At 40.4% G+C, this 19,157-nt stretch overlaps 1 protein-coding gene across 2 annotated transcripts in view; it reads right to left on the bottom strand.

The window, feature by feature from the left end:
- Positions 1-346: 346 nt before the first annotated feature.
- dcc (DCC netrin 1 receptor) overlaps positions 347-19,157 on the bottom strand; it is a 258,324-nt gene continuing 239,513 nt past the window's right edge. For both annotated transcript variants that reach the window (XM_053484759.1, XM_053484758.1), the window contains exons 26-29: positions 15,534-15,686; positions 14,014-14,223; positions 5,173-5,315; positions 347-1,860 (exon numbers count right to left, since the gene is read on the bottom strand). In XM_053484759.1, the coding sequence (XP_053340734.1) occupies positions 1,771-1,860; positions 5,173-5,315; positions 14,014-14,223; positions 15,534-15,686 (596 nt within the window). In that variant the 3' untranslated portion in view covers positions 347-1,770. The remainder of the gene's footprint in view (positions 1,861-5,172; positions 5,316-14,013; positions 14,224-15,533; positions 15,687-19,157) is intronic.

The raw sequence follows: 19,157 nt of genomic DNA on the forward strand, positions 1-19,157 counted from the left end.
AGGAAATCAAATCAGGACTGAAACTTGTGGGAAATTTGGGGAAAATAACGGGGAAAAATCCACTAGCTCTGGCAAATGCTTTGCGTTCAGGTCCGAGGAAGTGAGCGCCGGCGTACAGGGTTCATTAGGCACTCCTTTCAACTTCCTGTTTGTTTGTTTGTTTGTTTGTTTTTGTTCGTGTTTTACTTGGAGAAATAATTTATAAAATGGACACATTGATGATAAATTACCGAGGAACACTCTAAACAAATATATTAAATTTCCTGGTTAAAAAAAACCACCCCATCCGCCCCACCCTCCCACCCCTCCTCCTCCTCATCATCCTCCTCCTCCTCCAGCCCTAAAACCTCCTAACTAACCATCTCCTCCTTTTCAATTGCTCTATGGTACTGTACAATACAAAAAAAAAACATAAAACAAACAAAATAAAAACAGCATCTTTTTCTTGTTTTGCTACAGTGTTCGTGATTTTTGTCCGTGGTAAAGTTTACACATGTACAGCGTACAAGAAAAATATCCGGCGTAAGCGCTGTGCCTTGTTCTGGGCGTACAGAACGACAGGACGTCTTCTTCTTCCTTGTTTTTTTTTTTTTTTCAGATTTCGTCCTGCAAAAAGATTATTTTTCTAACTGGCAGGTTTTGCGCAAGTGCAATTCTAAAATAATAATAATAATAATAATAATAATAATAATAAAAATAAATGCACTGATGCTCACAGATGGCATCAATAAATAAAGGGGAAAAAATAGAGGCACATCCAAATATATTGTCTCCCACTCATGTTTTTCTTAAAAAAAATAGAAGATTTGACGAAACACAAAATGATGTGGGGAAAAAAAAAGCGAAAGGACCAGGGAAAGTAAAGCAGGGTCTGTGTTGACGCAGCAGCATGTTTCATGTTTTGCTGTTGACTCCGATTCTTCGTGACAGAGTCTTTCATCTACAGGACGGCAATCACGCCCTGCGGCGTCGACAGCGTGGAAAAGCTGATCACAAAAAAAAAAAAGGGAGTGAAATTGCTCGTTCGTAGGTTTGTTTCGCACGCAGGTTGCTGCGTCTCACCTCCGTGACAGAAAAAAAAAAAACAAATCACTGCTTGAGTTGTGGCGTGGGGTGATACAGTGAGTGTTTATAAGTTTAAGTTTGTGCATTATAACACAGTCATAGTAGGTCAAACTACTGGTCAGGAAATGGAGGTATATTCGCAGTGAAACGGATCGTTTATTTCCCAATCCACCGAGCGCGGACATGTTTCGTCACGATCTGAGTGTGTGTGTGTGTGTGTTGTTTTTTTTTTTTTGGATGGTAAGATGGAGCGACAGCGCAGCAGAGAGATGGACCTGAGTGTCATTCTTCTGAACCCAGTCCTCTCCATCTTATTAATATCCGCCCAAAGCTTTGATGTGAGTGGAAACCAAAGGAACGACGGGAAAAAAAACAAAACAACAACAACATCGGAACGTTGGTGACAGAATCGTGTGGAGGTCTGAGCTCTAAACAAGAGCTCCGGCTGAAAAAAACGCTCCCTTTTAAGAGTCTTGAGTCAAAAGTTGTTTCATTTCTTCTTCTCTATTTTTTTCCGTCTCATCGCATGTTTTTTGTTTTTTTGTTTTTTTTTCTTTTTTGCAGATGAACGCGTGAGTGGAGTAAAGGCTGGAGCGGAGGGACACGGGACACCAGAGAGTCTGAATAGTCACAGGTTGGGTGGCCTGGGTTCAGGCGTCCCCGGCCCTCCGCTAGATCACAGCTCCCGCCGGTGCGTCGCCGACGTTAAAATGCCGAGCCGGTGATGGCGTTCAGCTGCTTCATCAGTCCCTCGAGACTGGCCATCTGTTCGCTCAAGTCGTCCTGCTCGTACACCTGCGGGTGGAGACAGAAACCGTCAGCACGGTGATTTACACAAACATACAGTACATACAGTAACCCTCATATAACATCTACTTAGCCCTCATCATTATCACTGAGCTGCAAATGACATATTTCTATCTAATAATTTTTTTAAATGGTTTTCTGGTTTTTTTTTAGGAAGGAGTCTCTAGTGTCTGTACTTCAACAGTCAGTAATTTTTCCAGTAGCTGTAACGTAACTGATACCAGGCTACTAACTGTTTTTGTCTATGTTTCATATCTCTCTCTCATCTCATCCTGTACCTCCGGAGTGTGTATGATACGGTTACATCCTGCACCATGTGCTGGTGGGAAATAAACAAGCGGTACGAGTGCAAGTCCGAGCCTTATTTCTCCGTCTCCTCAAAGCAGAGCTGCTCTGAAGTCGTGTGATTATCAGGAGTGACATCGGCTGACCTTCAGGAACACCAATCTTCTCCATCACCTCTGTGACGTTTCTGTCCTCTCCGAGTTCTTTTCTCCACATCCCCGAAGCTGCCCTCAGTGTGTGTACATATGCTGTGACTTATTCCTACTGCATTATTAATCCATGACCTTCGCTTTAGCACCGGCAGAAGATCCTTATTTATGAAATATTAATAAAACTAAGAGGTCAGCTTAAGTTTGCAATTCATGGCATTAACCTGCATAAGATCTTGCATTACTTTTGAAACTTTCCCGTGGTGACGTTTCAGGCGCGATTTGAAATGCAAGTTGGATTCAGCGAAAAAAAAAAAGACGTTTTACTATTATTATAATTTTTCTTTATAATGAAGGTACGTTTCCCAGAATTAATGACGAATAGAATAAACTGAACTGTTTAAATGTAAACCGTTTGATGGAACGATCAGTGATTAAATTCCGCACATACATCTGTGCACGATGCCGATAATTGTGCATGCTCACAACACATCATGTCCTTCGCTATGTAGCTACAGTAGGCTATCATTATTGCTAGAGAATGACTTCCACCCCCTGGGTTTTATCTTTGAGCAGCAACAGACTAAATATCGAAGGTTCTTCGAATTTCTCCTGGTGCTATTAAACTGCTGTGCGATCATATTTTACATTTAGGCATTCAGCAGACACCCTTAACCAGAGCGTCTTATATTCATATCATTATACATCTGAGCAGTGGAGGGTTAAGTGCCTTGCTCAAGGGCCCTACAGGGACAACTCGGTAGTCGTGGGATTTAATCCTGGGACCTTCCGAATGCCTTGAACTACCTGAACTTTGGAATACATTTTTACATGGAACGAGGGTTGTAGAATTTGCCGACTAATACAGTATCTTTCTAAAATTTACTAACATTATACATTCTATACATTCAATATTTACTGTAATGTACTTCCTGTATATGCACCTCGATTTTGATCTGTTTCTGATTTACATTTACATTTAGGCATTTGGCAGACGCTCTTATCCAGAGCGACTTACAAAAAGTGCTTTAATGTTTACATAATTGGATACATAGTACTGATTGTACTGTGCGGTTAGATAGACTGTTACTTGATCATCGATGGGTTTACTCAAACTGATGATTGATTACGGATTGTTTACCCAACAGAAATCGATTCAGAGATTTATCACACACTTACTCCAACACTGATTTTTTTTTTTCAAAATTTTTTATTTATTTATATACAGTATGTTTGGATTTAAGGCGTTAAAACGCTGCTGTACCTCTGTGGACCTATAGGTGGTGCAATCTAAACTATTCACACAGCAGCAGCAGCAGCAGCAAATAATTTGTCTAAAATTGTAGCAAAAAATACTATTATTAAATCAAATACTAATATTACCTTTATAAAATCGCGACACTTACAGAATCACGATCCAACCAGCACCTTCGTATTGTGATAATATCGTATCAGAACGCTTTTACACCCTGACTTCAATCACTAGCAGTTACATTAAAGTAACTTGGATTTCAGGAAAATATACTGATAATTAAAGCTTTTCATTTATCGAAATTAATAATTAAAACATTTATAAATTGTTAAACATGTCTGTTTTTATAGAAGAACAATGACGGTGTCTAGTACGGAGCTCTAGCGAGTCCCGTCACAGTACTGTATATACATAGTTTTTAGTTCATCGCCTGCTTGATGTCCGGCTGATCGTTAACGAGATCTTCGCTTTATGTCCTGAAAAGTGCTGTTAATTCTGTCAGCTATTTTCAATATTAGTCTTTTAGTCTTAGTCCTGGGATAAATGTCCCTGATAGTTTTTGGCATATTTAGTCAATCTTATCTCTTCTAAATCTAATCGAAATCTTACGTTTTAGTCGACTAAAAGTCTGAACATTTAGTCAGAGGAACCCTTAAGTATTTTAGTCTATTATTAGTTAATCAAAAAGTAACATTTTAGCAATTATTATTATTAATTAACCCTAAAATCAATCCAGTCTAGCCAAAACACTTTTTTTATTTTTCAAAAAATAATTATCTTAACATTTAATTTGTACCTTTTCATTTGATGTTTTTAGCTAATTATATTTATTTTTAACTATCAGAACAACTGCCAAATGTCCAATAATTTTTTTATATACTTATTCCGTCACTAAAATAAAAACGGATGTTTTATTGGTCCTTATTTTTTGAAACCATATTTAAATCTTGTCTCTTTCCATAAACAATGTTGCATGATGATTTCATCACTGTCGCTGTTCATTGATATCTGTGACGTCTCGTCATCGTCTCGTCTTAATCACGGGAAAAAAGGTCGCCTTTTAAAATATTTTTTGTCCTTATTTTCCTTGACGAAATGAACACTACTGAAAAGATAATAAACCTTTGATCCCTCATTTTAAGCAATTCAAAAGTTTGATTTACTTTTTCGTTTTTATTTTGTGTGCATGTCACTTATTTTGTGTTGATTTCATAAAGCAAGTAAACAAACTAACTACTAAGAAAAAAAAAAAGAAAAAGATCTGAGCACCCTCGGTCTCCGGATTATATTTATTTTTTATTATTCTTTTTAATTCACTCTGGTCTGAAAACAAGCTCCGCCTCCAGCCATCACTGAGCTTCATGTGAGTTGCGATTGGAAGTGTTTCGGATTCAAGTCTTTTTGATCGTGCTTGGTGCTAAACGTTACACGCATCACGTGAGGCACACGAGTGTATGATCCAGTAATAGACACTGTGTTTATTTTTAGACCTTCCTGTGTTGTGGATCTTGTAGAAGCCTCACGGAAACGAGAGCCAGCAGACCAAACCAGAGAGAAGTAGCCTTCCTGCTGAGACGTGCTTCTAATGAGCTTGTGTGTGTTTGTGTGACTCACACTCGCCGGGTCTTCTGCTGGTTTCTGTCCTTCCTCTGCAGTTTCTGGTGCTGTGGGTACGGAGACAGGAAGTAGCGGTGATCTGGCTTTCCCGGCCTGTCCTAACGAAGCTGTCTTGACTTGGGGTTTAGGGAGACTGCCACCTACGAGGAAGCAAATGTTCATTATAACGGATAATCCTCGGATACACTTCTCGAAGCAAAGCCTTGTACAATCCTGCATTATTGTATGAAGTAAACGGGACACGATTCGATCGCCGGAAATCAGCTCTGCTGTGAGACTAACTGAAACTGACAAACACATAAAGCTCGACCAAATTAATCCAGCTTAACGCCAGGCCGCCTGGTTTCGCCCAGGAGTTGGCTAACGACGGCGCGCGCGGTGAGATCTGTCAGTCTGGCAACAGGTGAGGCAAGACAGATGGACGTGCTGATGGTGTGCACGGACCCTTAATCATCCACAAGCCGGCCCTTTCGCTCTCTGAAGACTGGATGTGCGTGCGTGCGTGTGTGTGTGTGAGTGTGAGTGTATGTAATTGATGGACAGCAGTGATCACAGCAAGCTGTACAGCTCCAGAACCTATAACCACACACCACCCTCTGCTTCATCTTAATTAGATACCCGGGCTGGGCATTATCTGCATAATTTAACACTGGAAATTGCCAGCACCTGCTCAAGGAGAGACCGAGAGAGAGAGAGAGAGAGAGAGGGTGAGATAGAGGAGAGCTCGGTGAACTGTAATAGAGCGCGTCCTCCTTCACGCTGGCTTTTATTAGTCCCTGCTGGCGCTGTACGCAAGTTATCAAACGTTTATCGACTACACGGCGGGGGGGAGAAGATGGAAAAATGACATGATCCGACGGGAGGCCTTGTGTTTAAACGCTCAGGCTTCGTGGTTTTTTTTTCCGTGAATTTAAAAACGGAATTCTTCTTCTTATAATATATAACGCAAAACGTAGAGGGCGCCAATAATTATGATTCCACCAGTTAAGAATAACAAAAAGACTTTCAATCATCTAAACCTGAAGGCAGAATTTGGGTGTAAGATCAAGAACAACAAGTGAGATAGATTTCAAATCTTAGCAAGGGTGCCAATAATTTTGTTAAATAAAAAAAAAAAAAATTATTTTTATTTTTAAATATTATTTTTGTTAAACATTGAATGAGATGAGGACAAGGTGCATGCACATTAAACACACACACACACACACACACACACACACACACACACACACACACACACTTTAATTGATTATAAGCACATGCAGCAGTGTCTGAGTGACTCAGTAATCACAGGATCAACACCACACCTGATAAAATACCCGTTATCTGACCAGCTACGCCGCGTCAATACGCCGCTAACGTCTGATGAAGGACAAACGCCTTTTCAAGAATGTTTCCAATTCTCATAAACAAACTGAATAAAAAAGTGTTGATGCTTTCCCTTTGATCTGCTGCAGTCTGATACGGACCTACACATCTCTCTCTCTCTTTCTCTCTCTGCTTTCGTTCCTCTTTAACAAATTCACCACTCAGTACAGGCTGGAATTCATAACTCTAACATCATACACTCATGCCGAGGAGGGATGATGGAAAAGGCGGGATGCATGGATGGGTAGATACGGTTATGAAGATATGATTGGGGAGAGATGGAGAGAGGGAGAAAGAAAGAGAGAGAGAGATTATAAAAGACAACTATAGAAAGATATAATGAGGCAACAGGCAGACAGTAAAGTTAATTTAGTGGGTCAAGGATAGACAGATAGAAAGATTCACAGATAGATAGATAGATAGATAGATAGATAGGTAGATAGGTAGATAGATAGATAGATAGGATTAAATATAGACAGAAAGAAAGATAAATAGATAAATAGACAGACAGAGGATGTCAAGTAAGGACAGAAATATACAGATAGATGGATAGTAAAGAACAGTAGATAGATAATGAGAGTATATCAAGTATAGACAGATAAGAAGATATAGATAGAAAAATAAACCTAGATAGATAAATAGATAGATAGAGAGAGACAGAATAGATAGATAGATAGATACAGTAGATAGATAGATAAATAGATAAATAGATAGATAGATAGATAGATAAATAGATAGATAGATAGATAGATAGATAGATAGATAAATAGATAGATAGATAGATAGATAGATAGATAAACAGACAGAGGATGTCAAGTAAGGACAGAAAGATATAGATAGATGGATAGTAAAGTATAGACAAAAAACAAATAGATAGAGAGTATATCAAGTATAAACAGATAGAAACGTAAACCGAGATAAACGTTTGTACTGAAGTATAAGTAAAGTTTCTATTATAAAAATCCACTCAGGTAAAAGTAAAAAGTAGCTCATAAAAATGATCATTTCTTAGAGTAAAAGTTACCGAGTTCCTTTTTTTAACAACGGGGGTGGGGGTGGGGGAGTCTAGTGTAGTTCAAAAAAGACAAGCGGATTTATAAATCTATTATAGATTTACTATAAATATAAATCCATCTATAAACCTAGTCGTTTTTAATTGAAGGAACACCTTTACATATTAAATCTGTTGCCTTTTTTGTGCTTGAAATCAAAGTGGTCGCTTAAATACGGTGTGACGCTTTGCACCGGATAGCCGAGGGGAAAGAAGAGCTCAGAGCCAAGAATAACGTTCAGCACAAAACCTTTATCGCCTCTTTCAGCGTCACGAAATTATAATACAAAACATAAAGTGAAAGTAAAAAAAAGGGGTAAAAGAATAGAGTGTTTCGGGGGGGGGGGGGGGGGTGCGGGGGCAACACAGCTCTCTCCTTCTCATACACACACCTGGGCAGCGCACACACTGGGGGAGGGGCGGGCAACATAAATACAAACATAATAATACATAATACATACAGAATTTTTTTTGTCCGTCTCCATCGTTTTTGTGAATTTAGCACGTTGAAGCCCATCGATCAATCAGTGCAGTGGTCTCGGGGTGCAATTTTTTCCATTGCATTATTTTTTATCATTATTCATTTTCATTCATTTATTTTTACTCAGTAGCGAATATGGTTTCAAATGTAGCGAAGTACAATACATCAAACACAACATACTTAAGTAAAAAAAAATGACACATTTTAAAAACTACTTTAAAAAGTAGAAATGCACAAAGACTACACAGTTACAGTAACACAAGTAAATGTAAACAGCTTCTAACAGGTGAACATCCACTGAGCTGCCGTGTGGGAAAAACCACAAAGATCACCCTGATGGAAAACCATCTGAGTGTTAGTAAAACCCTGATGGATCAATTTACCCACAATGCCTTTGATACTACTCTGGTCCAAGTTAAGCCCAAACACTGCGCTCTCCACACTGCGTGAACAATCAGCGCAGAGCCGCCGTGTGTCGCGGAGTGTGAAATAGCCGACGCGCTGGAGGCCGGACGCTCAGATCATCCCATGCATAGAAATGACGATCAGAAACGGCAGTGGCTGTCGTACCGCCGCCGCGTGATGGAGGGCAAAACCTACAGGCTCTTTATCCGCACATCGCTTTTCTTCTGCGCAGTCTGATCACTGCTGTTATGTTGCTGGGATTGTACACGTCCAGAAACGCTCAAGGACAACGATTCAGTCAAATCCTTAGAAGTTTCAATCCTTCTTATGCATACAGTGTGTTTATGGTACAGCGTGTTCTGCTTCATGCCTTTATGAATGATATTTATGGCAGTAGTTAAAAAAGTCAACCTGGACTTTTGATTGTGCAGAATAACAGAACACAGTTATGAAAGTAAAACCTCCCTTTATTTCTCTATATACAGTAATCCCTGTGCGCAACGAATGCACTTATTCCAGAGTTTCACTAGTTCTTGGACTATAAGGATGTTTTCTCAGTACACCGGAGCCACGATCGGAAATTCTAAAACGCTGGCCTACCAGGAACTCCCTTAATGACCCAAACATGTGGAAATGGTTTGGATCGAGGTCAGGACCTTTCAAGAATCAGGCGTTTCTCTTGCTGAATGATCCTAGGAGACGCCTCGGCCAGGTGTATACTTCCTTTAAAACATTTGCACTGTTCAAATGTTCTACTGCGACTAAAGCCCCGTTTACACTGCAGGTCTCGATGCCTCGAATTCTGATTTGTTGCCTATATCTGATTTTTTTGACCGTCTGTTTACACGTTCTTTCAACTATGACTCATATCCGATTCAAGTGTTTACACTTGCCATACCATCTAAAACATCGCGCATACCTAAAGGGAGGTTCTTTTAATGACGTACAGAAGTCGCAGTTTTAATGACGTACAGAACACAATGCCTTAGAAAATCCGATCTGTCTGTTTACACGACAATCACATTAGCACATATCTGATTTATATCTGATTTATTTCCACATATGAAGGAGGCCTGAAACGGATCTCGAAATATCGGAATGCATGCGTTTTTTTCCTGTTTACACGGACATAGAACATATCGGATATGTGTCACATACGAGCAAAAAATCTGAATTGGATCACATTTACCTGACAGTGTAAACGTAGCTATAGAGTCTGATCGCCGTACTCTGATTGACATCTTTTGTTTTTTTCCCCATATTCATCAAAATTTTCATCTCAAGTCCTGGTTTGACTTGACCGCTTTGACTTGTAGAAAAATAATGAACCACAGGGTCGTGCGGTACGTCCCTCTTACAGCTCCGGTAACAGCGCATCACATAGTGTTTTATTTCTGTTCCGGCACAATGATTAGGATTTTTTGATCCTCTAATTCATTCTTTATCTGTTCGTAGCTGCGTTTAATGTCACGGAGGTGCAGCGTGAGAAGAGCGCAGGTGCCGAGTGAGCGCACTCGTGCTTGCCGAATTCAATGCAAAAAGAAATGTGCGTGAGATTTTAGTGTGTAAATGCAGAGCCAATTTGTATCAGCCAGGGCTGTGCCATTTCTCATTTTTCTCCCTACACACACACACACACGCACGCACGCACATGCTAGTTACTTCTTGTGTAACACACGCTTTATACGAGTCCTCATGAGCCGGTTTTGAACCAAAGCGTTTCTTCTCTACCGGTTTCCTCTCTCCGCTGGTTTTTCTAATAAAAGAAGAAGAAAAAGAAGCGAAAGAGGACCACTGTGTCTAATCTGTCTGTTATTTTCCAAGCGGAGACTCGTCGAGGCGTTTCCAAGACTCGACCGGAGCCAATTTAGACCTGGACGTGGCGAGGTCAGCGGGGAGAGGCTTTTAGAGAGGGCTAAATTGGTGGAGTGGCGAACGGAGAATCAGGCTGAAGACGCAGACATCTGAGGCGCTTCTGAACAATGTCAAGCAAGGAGCAAATCACTTGTGGTGTGCGGTTATAGGAAAGTAATCAAAGATGATTGTTTTTCTAAAAGGCCACGGTTCAAAGTGGCTTATTCTTTTTATACTACAACAACGGTTAGGATTTCATGAGCCTGTTCGTGCAAGCCATGATGACATAATACCCCTGGGACTGGAGACTCCTTACATGAATATGAATCATCATCATACTGAACACAAATCCGGAAATTACGCGCGGAATCCTTGTAAACCTGTTGTTACCGTAGCAACAACATCATATTCAATCAAGGAACTCTCACAGGCCTCCTGACCAATCAGGTTTCAGCATACGCCTAAAACACTCTCGTGTCCCGCAACGCGTGCTGAAAAAGACGCACTTCAACAACAGCTGACAAAAAAAAAAAGTAGCATATTCCCTCAAGCTGCTCTATTTATGGCGCGATGCAGGTGTCTGTTTGCACAGACGGAGTCGAGCAGCTTGGGAAAGAAGGGAAAAGGGGAAAGAAAAAAAACGTCTTGAGGAAAAGCAATTAAATCGCGACTACAGGCGCTCGGCTGATGTCGAAGAACATTCGGGTTAGTGGTAGTGCGGAGGCCAAGAGTGGGTGGAAAGATCTCCCGGGAGGGTGGAGACGCCTGGAGCAAGTGTGTACGAGTGTGTGTAGTGTTTAGTGTGTATGAAATCGACAAGGGAGAGGAAGAAGAGGAGAGTCCGCGAGGTCGGATAGGAAACAGAATGAGGGCGAGGTTTCTAGAAATGAGCTGCATCAGAGCTGACCTTTCTGTAGAACCTAGCCTCCAGACATCACACACACACGTTTTTTTTTTGTTTTTGTCTTTTCACAATAGGCATTAAAGCAATAAAATGCACCAAATATACTCGACACGTCTGCTGTCTGAAGGCTGATGTTGCTAACAAACGAAGGAACCCTTTTCTGATCGCGGCAGCATTTGCCAACGTTTATAACATTACTCCTGTCTGTCTCGAATCGGATCCTTACGGGGACTGGATCCAGTTTTTTTTTTTTTCCTTTAGACACAAAAATCCATGGATGCTCAAGTTTCATACATACAATGGCATAATATTTGCATACAACCAGCGCACATCCTCCTGTATAGTGCAAATCATCCTGAAACGAATAGACAGATGTTTAAAGGGCAACTATTATGCAAAATTTTTAGTCATGGTTAGACGTTCACTGTGGGTCTCGAATGAGTGTGTGTGTGTACAAAAAACAAAAAAAAGGGAGAAAAAAAAGGTCACTCTATTTAAACAAGCTAATTAGATCTTCCCCTATTGTGACCTCATATAAGAAGGCATCACTCCCCAGTCCTGTTGCTCTTCTCTGCTTTTCTTTTCTCTGGAGGAGCACGTGGGCTCAGAAGTGGCAGGTGTTGCCCAAAGTGTGTTCTGCGGCTCCCCTAGGGGACTATAAGGGTACTGCGGATGAGCAACGAGACGCCATTTCTAACAAACAGTGCTGGGGGACGTTACTTTTTAAAGTAACTAGTTACATTACAAAATTACTGTTTGTAATTTTGTAATCAGTTACATTACAGCGTTACTTTCAGATAAAAGTAACTAGTTTTAGTACTTTTCCATTGTAGAAAATGAAAACTCCTTTGTGATTCCTCATGCATGTTGTTTTAGTCAAGAACTTTATAATTATTCTACCATAATCACTCAGCGAAGTTTGGCCCATAATCTGTTAACTACTAATACCCCTAATATCTCACCTACGCGGTTTTCCGCGATGGCTGTAAGTACGGTTCATCATGTTTCACCGCGAGTTTTGGCGCTGTGATTACGTTTCCATGTGTCCGCGCTTCGATCCTCACATAGTCAAAACACATAGTTGAGATATGGGGGTATAACAGAGGGGGCGGGGCTTGTGGAACGACCTTTCACACACACTAACGGATTGGGAATAACTGCTGTCTGGCTCACGGATTAAATAAATTGTCTGAATAACGGATTACATTTTTAAAAATATAACTAAATAACTGAGGACCTAAATGGCGGACCTAACGCGTTAGATTACTCGTTACATCAAAAAAGTAATCTGAGTACTCTGACGTGTTACTTTGTAGCGTTAAAACGTTACTTTGTAACACGTTACACCCAACACTGCTAACAAATAAATTTTTTAATTTTTAAAAAAGTTTTGTAATTAGGTTTAAAACATCGCTTAGTCTTTTATCTCATGAGTTGTGATTAAAGGTTTGGCGTAGAAGATTCTCACATTTCAAATTTGGCCTTTTGTAACATCATATAAGAAGTGGATGAAACTAAATTTCTGGAACAAACCTTTAATGGAAATGTGGATAAATATGGAACCTTTAGAGGGTAATAACAGGAAAATAGAAGATCTAAGATTTTTATTTTTTTCATCGAGAGAGTTGTGCACTCTGTGCTCCTATTTAGGGATCGCTTTGATCACATAATCGCCTCTTATGAGGCAGAAATTGAGGTTTCACAAAAAACTAAACAAAGAACAAAAGAAGGAGCGAATGGACGGGATGCGCGGTACGGCCGCTGACGCTGGAACGCCGAGCGCTGAAGAGAGACTGAGAATAACAGGAAGCTACAGCAGGGTGTATACCTACAGAAATCCACTCAGTCTTTCCTTTTGTGTTTTTCCCCCTGAATGTTTTCTATCTATGCCTGGTCGACTCTGCAGTTGCGGTGCCTCGACTCTATATACGTGTGTATATATATATACAGTATATATAGGTGTTCTGGGAAAAACCTGGGAAATCTGCTAATGTATAACTTTTAAAAACCAGGTTTTAGCCTAAAAAAAGAGTTACCTTAAAGAGGTGAACTTCCTGTACATATCCTGTTGAGAACACGCTGGTTAAAACGCACCAGTCTGTGAGATTCCGCCAGCTAAGCCATATTTCCCGTCGTATACCTGTACAGTACGAGGGCGAGAAAGTGTATCATTTTTCAACATTTCTTCAATGCTGAAGTTGTCAGGATTCCTGTAGGAAACCTTCTTCCGTTTGTGAGTGTGTGTGTGTGTGCAGGCTCTGACACGCCATCTGTTGCACGTCTCTCCTCCCATCCTCTCCTTCACTGATTGAAAAACGTAGAGTCGTGTTGCGCGTTTAAGGTTTTTATTTAACGCATAAACTGCAAATACGGCGATGACACGAGCGCCAGTTCAACTTCCTCATAAATCACAATAAACTGTGAATCGTCTCCAAGGCCAGCAGCCGCAGTGTGTGTGTGTGTTTGTGTGTGTGTACACCTGCTATCAAAAAAAGGGCAAGGTTAAAGGCGGCGGTGCTTACAGCGCGTTAAGGATTTTTAGGCTCTGTGTCGCTTTTATCGTTTTATCGCAAAACAAAAACACATTCAGGAGGCGTTGTGCGAGCGCGGCTCTCCTCACGTTCCCTCTATTAGCATGGAACAGAAGTGCAAACTTCACATCCTCCTACACAGCATACACTCAGATCTGCAGTGATATTATAACCATCTGGAGTGTGTGAACACAAACACACACACACATACTGTACTATCGTACGGCAGCGCTGAGCAGCTCACCTGGCTGTGGCATCATGGGAGTGTAGACTTTGGGCTCGATGGTGCCCATGGGTGGGGGCAGGAGGGGGTTGGTGAAGCTGCGCATGGGGTGTGTGGGTCTGACACACGCCGTGGGAATGGAGCGGCTCGGGATCTCCTCCGCCCCCGACGCTTCGGGCTGGACGGTGGGGATTAGAGATGCCTGGGGCTGCGGGGTCTCTGTGGTTATGGCTAGGGACACACACACACACACACACACACACATAAGGTTGGCTTTTAATGATTGATTTCTATAAGCTTAATGATATACTGCTTTTAATATGTTTAATCATTATCTCTGTTTTATATAATTCAATAATTATATGTGTGATGCTCCATCCTGAACAAACAAACAAACAAACAAACAAACAAAGAAACAAACAAACAAGCAAACAAACAAACGTACAGAACACACTGTACAGTAACACACCGCGCCACTGCCTGTCTTTTATTCTAAGATAAACATATCGTTATCAAAGAGAACCTCATGATTTAATGAACATAGTCATCTGTGAAGCTGTTAAGAGAGAGAGAGAGAGAGAGAGAGAGAGAGAGGACAAGCTTCTCTAAATACTGCTCGAATGTAATAAAAGTTAAAAAAAAGGCAAAATTAAAGTCATGGGAGGAAAATAGTCAAAAATGATCCACACTCCGGTTATATTAAAACTTCTACTGGTCCTATCAGCGCTTTCGGTTCTCCCAGGTGTGAACGTGTTACATCAGTTCATTTGCGAGCAAAAACAAACGTCTCATGAAAGAAGAGCCGCGTGCAGTGATTGGTCGTTTTTTCTTCTTGTGGTCCGAGGATCATAAACAGAAGTGAACGGAAACGTCCTCAATCGCCGACCGAGAAAACGTTCAAAAGTCGACCATCAGCTGGAAAAATGCATCGACGCTTACAGTTTTCTGAGATTCTCAAGGGCCAGAAGTATTGGAACATTTTCAGGAAAAAAGGTTCAACAATCGACAGTGCTCGTTACAGTGAGACGCTTATTGAAGAGCTGAGGATTGAACTTCGGATTAAACACAGCGGACTGATATCCGAGGGCGTCGTGATCTCGCATGACGATGCACGTCCACACACTGTTAAAGCATCCTCCGTTTAGTCCTGATCTCGCTCCATCAGACTTTCACCTGTTTGTCTTTAGTCCCCTAAACGCAGTCCTACGAGGACGAAGATTCACTTCTGACGAAAAAAGTGAGGACAGCGGCGCATTCCTGGCTCGCAGCTCAGCCTAAAACATTTTTTAATAAATGAGGAAATATAAAAAATGTATGTATTTGTCTTTTCTAAAAGTGGATCAAAATAATTTCTTCAACCAGAGTGCGGACGATTTTTGACTGACCTTGTAAGACTGGAAAAAAGAAAGAGGAGAGTGCAGGCAGGGGATAAATAATGAAGGAGGATGAGACTGAGACTCGGACAGCGTGACATGGGCTGTTCGGTAGAAGAACAGATCGGATTGAGAGAAAAAAAAAGAAAGAGGACGCTTGTAGAGTACCTGCGGTGTAGCCTCTGTCCACGGTGAGCGTGGAAAAGGGCATCGGCCTGAGGGTGAATTTAGAGTGAGGGGTGTAGCCGCATGTAGGAGACGGGAGGATGCCCGGGTACTGACTGCTCTCCAGCGTGGGAACCGGGATGGCACTTACCACCGCTATGGATAGAAACACAGAGACAGAGACAGAGGGTGATTAACATTTTTAGTTCCTATGTTAAAGTGTTAAAAAGGAATACTCGACGAATATTCAGTAGCAGTCCATTACACTGGATTGATTTCCAGATTTATAGCAAACATTTCAATTAAAAACCATATCAACGAAGAAAATTAACACTAAACTCGACTCACTTTATAATATAACACACCTATGACTTATTTATGACTTCCTAATTTAAACTTTAGGCTTCGATTTATAAAATCGAAAAAATGATTTACTGAAAGTACTTAAACGAAAGGCTTTGAAGTTGCAGTCGAGGGTCATCAATTTCAAAGCTTTGTGTCTAGTTGTAAAGTGTAAGTGTAAATTTTGATTGACGAGTCGTAAGTCGTGTCATAAGCCTTTAAGTCCGAGTTGATTTGTGAAGTCAAACTGAAAATTATAAGCAGTGAATCGGAGTTAAATAACATGTCATAAGCTTTGAATTCTGACCTGATGGGTCAATCATGAACGTTGAATCCTGAATCATTAGTTAATCATTAATGAATCTTTGAGACCTGAGCCGATTAATGAATCATAAACTCTGAATCTTTACTTAATTTGTGAATCATCCTGTACTGTACGCTTCTACTTCCGAGCTGGTCAGTGAATCATAAGCTTCCAGTCCTGAGCCAGTTGGTGAATCATATTTTAATTGGTGAATCATATGCTATGAATCCTTACTTGGTGTGTGAATCAAAAGCTTCAACTCCTGAGCCGGCCAAGTGAATTATATGCTTTTTATACAGAAGCTTTATATAAGAAGCTTTAAATCCGATCCCATTATGAGCTGATTGATTAATCATACGCTATGACTCCTTACTTGATGTGTGAATCAAAAAAACTCCTGAGTCGGTCAGTGAATCATAAGCTTTAAATCCCGACCTGCGCCGATAAGTGAATCCTGAATCCTGAGACGATTCAGAAATCCTAATCTTTGAATCCTGACCTGATCGGTGAATCATAAGCCTGAATTGAATTGTGACTTGAGTTGTAAGATTTTTGAAAATCGCAGCCTTCAGATTCAGATCTAATTGGCATTTAAACCTGTAAGTCATCCTCCGCTTGTCCTGTGTTCCACTAAACCTATAAAACTGGGTTGTTCCCATTATCATACTCATAATATTACATCCTCCGCTGTGCATCATTAAAATCAGTGCTTTCCTGAGTTTTTAAACAGCTCGAATAAGGAAAATAAAATGAATTATTCGTATATTGTTTCTTATTTAAGCACCTGTAGCTACAGAAAGCCAGTTTCTGGTCAGAGAGGCTTCAGGTACGTGCCACGCTGTTCGCATTTCCTCTGTCGGTGACCTTGAGATGAAAGGCAGAAGTGTCTGAAATGCTAAGCGCGGTGAGATCGCTATCTCTTAAACTGCCTGAGACCTGAGAGTCTTTTTAATTCTTTTTATTTCTGAAGCTCAGAGGAAGCAGTCTTTAACATTTATATATGTGTGTGTGTGTTTTTTTCCACATGCTTATATTCACCGCACCTTCTCCGTTGACCTGTTCGGTGCAGATGCCAATTATTTTATGCCCCGATAACCCAGAGGCACAGAAAATCTTCATTTCCGCCCCCGATGTTATCGTGAATAATGCCGAATCATTCCTGAGGCTCAGAATCAGCCTTTGACTGCCAAAAGCTTCATAACGGATCAATCAATTTGCTCTCATCTGCAACCTCTCTGATGATCTGAGACTTCATCTTCTTATGCGAATGTGTGTACGGGAGACTAAGCAGTCTTTCTAAATCAGATTAGAACTGTATTCAGCCAGGGACCGGAACGGCGTCGCTGATGCCGAGCGATTCGCTGGCGTCTTCAAATACGCCAATCAGCGATGCAAGACTTGTTAGCGTTACTCAGCAATCAGGACAGAAAGCAGAGAATTCATTTAATGCATTTTTTTTTCGTCATCACCTTCAGCAGGGAATCAGCAAAAAGGTTGAGTTGTAGGAAACATCGGGAACTTTAAATATTTCAGATTAAGTGTTAAAATTCCTCTTGTACCACCGTCATGTTTAGTGTTACCACTTTCGGGTCTCGGTGTGTTAACGCCCAAACTAAAAAAAAAAATAACTCCTTAGATAATGCATTTTTAATTCAATGCTGTCTGTGTGAATGAGTTACTGCTGAGCCAAGCCCAGGCTGGTGGGAGGTGATGAGCAACAAGCTTCTTATATGAGGTCACAATAGGGGAAAATTTAACTGCATTTTTTTTAACTGCAACCCTGACAAGGCAAAAATAAAAAAATAGGACAAAAAGCAAAAGAATTTATTTATTTTTCATATTTTGCTAGTAAATGCAAAATAAAGACCATTTTTTAAATTGTCTAATTTTTTTTTATATATATGTATATAAACAGGTGTCCTTTAATAGTAAAACAATAATAATATTATAATACATGACAAAACCTGTTTTTAGACTTTTTTCCTGTTGGTTTTGCTTTAATAAAGTATATTTTATATTTTTTTAAGAAAACTTTTGCACTTTATCACCGAAGACGACATTACAGTAGTAATGTACAGCATTTGAACAGAAAACCGATAAACCTATATTTAACAATACTTGTTTATGTATTGTATTTATAAAATTGTATATTATTATAATATTGTATTTATTCCTTAGTCCTCTTAATTTATATAAAATCTCTGCTTTTCTTTATTATTTTTTTAATAAAGTTTAATTTTTGTTTAATGATTTTTACTTGGTACAAAAACTCAGGTGAGACACACTGTCCTGATTCGACCCCAGAACTCATGCGAAGTGTGTGTGCTCATCAGAGTCCACTAAAAATCCTCCCTTAAGCAAAGGGACCGAAATAAAGTGAACTAAACTCTAAACAAATCAAAGTGAATAAAGTCCAAGTGCAGCACTATTGCTGCTAAACTCTCCTGAAAGTTGGGCAGTTAAGAAGCTTAACCAAATGAAACACCGGCCTGGCTCGAGTCCACGCTGTCGCGCAGCACTCGGGCCTGCAGGGAGCAATTCATTACGCACTTATCAAGTCTTATTGCTCTTTCTGCTTCTCTTTTCATTCCAGAGAGCGAGCCAGTGTGTTAAAATGCATCTGCTGTCTGATTTTGATCGATCTGCTGTTGGATTATTGTGTGTGCATGCATGTGTGTCTTTGTTTTCCCAGCTGTGGCGGAGGAGGTCCTCTGTCCTGTCGAGGCTGGCACTGACTGATGAGGTCCATCGATAAAAGTGTTATTATGGCGGGAAAGTTAGCCAAAGAGCCGCAGTCCCATCGAGGCATGTCTCAAAGTCGGAACGAGCTGCTGAGAGATGATCTACAGTTACTGTCTAACACGAGCCTGTGGGGTGGAGGATTCCAAACTTTAATGATCGAATGAATAATGAAGAATCTGTAGAAAGTGATAAATAATCATATAAAGCAGGCTATGATTTAATATGATGGAATTCACAGC

This window comes from Clarias gariepinus, chromosome 24, assembly GCF_024256425.1.
Source record: "Clarias gariepinus isolate MV-2021 ecotype Netherlands chromosome 24, CGAR_prim_01v2, whole genome shotgun sequence".
Lineage (NCBI taxonomy): Eukaryota > Metazoa > Chordata > Actinopteri > Siluriformes > Clariidae > Clarias > Clarias gariepinus.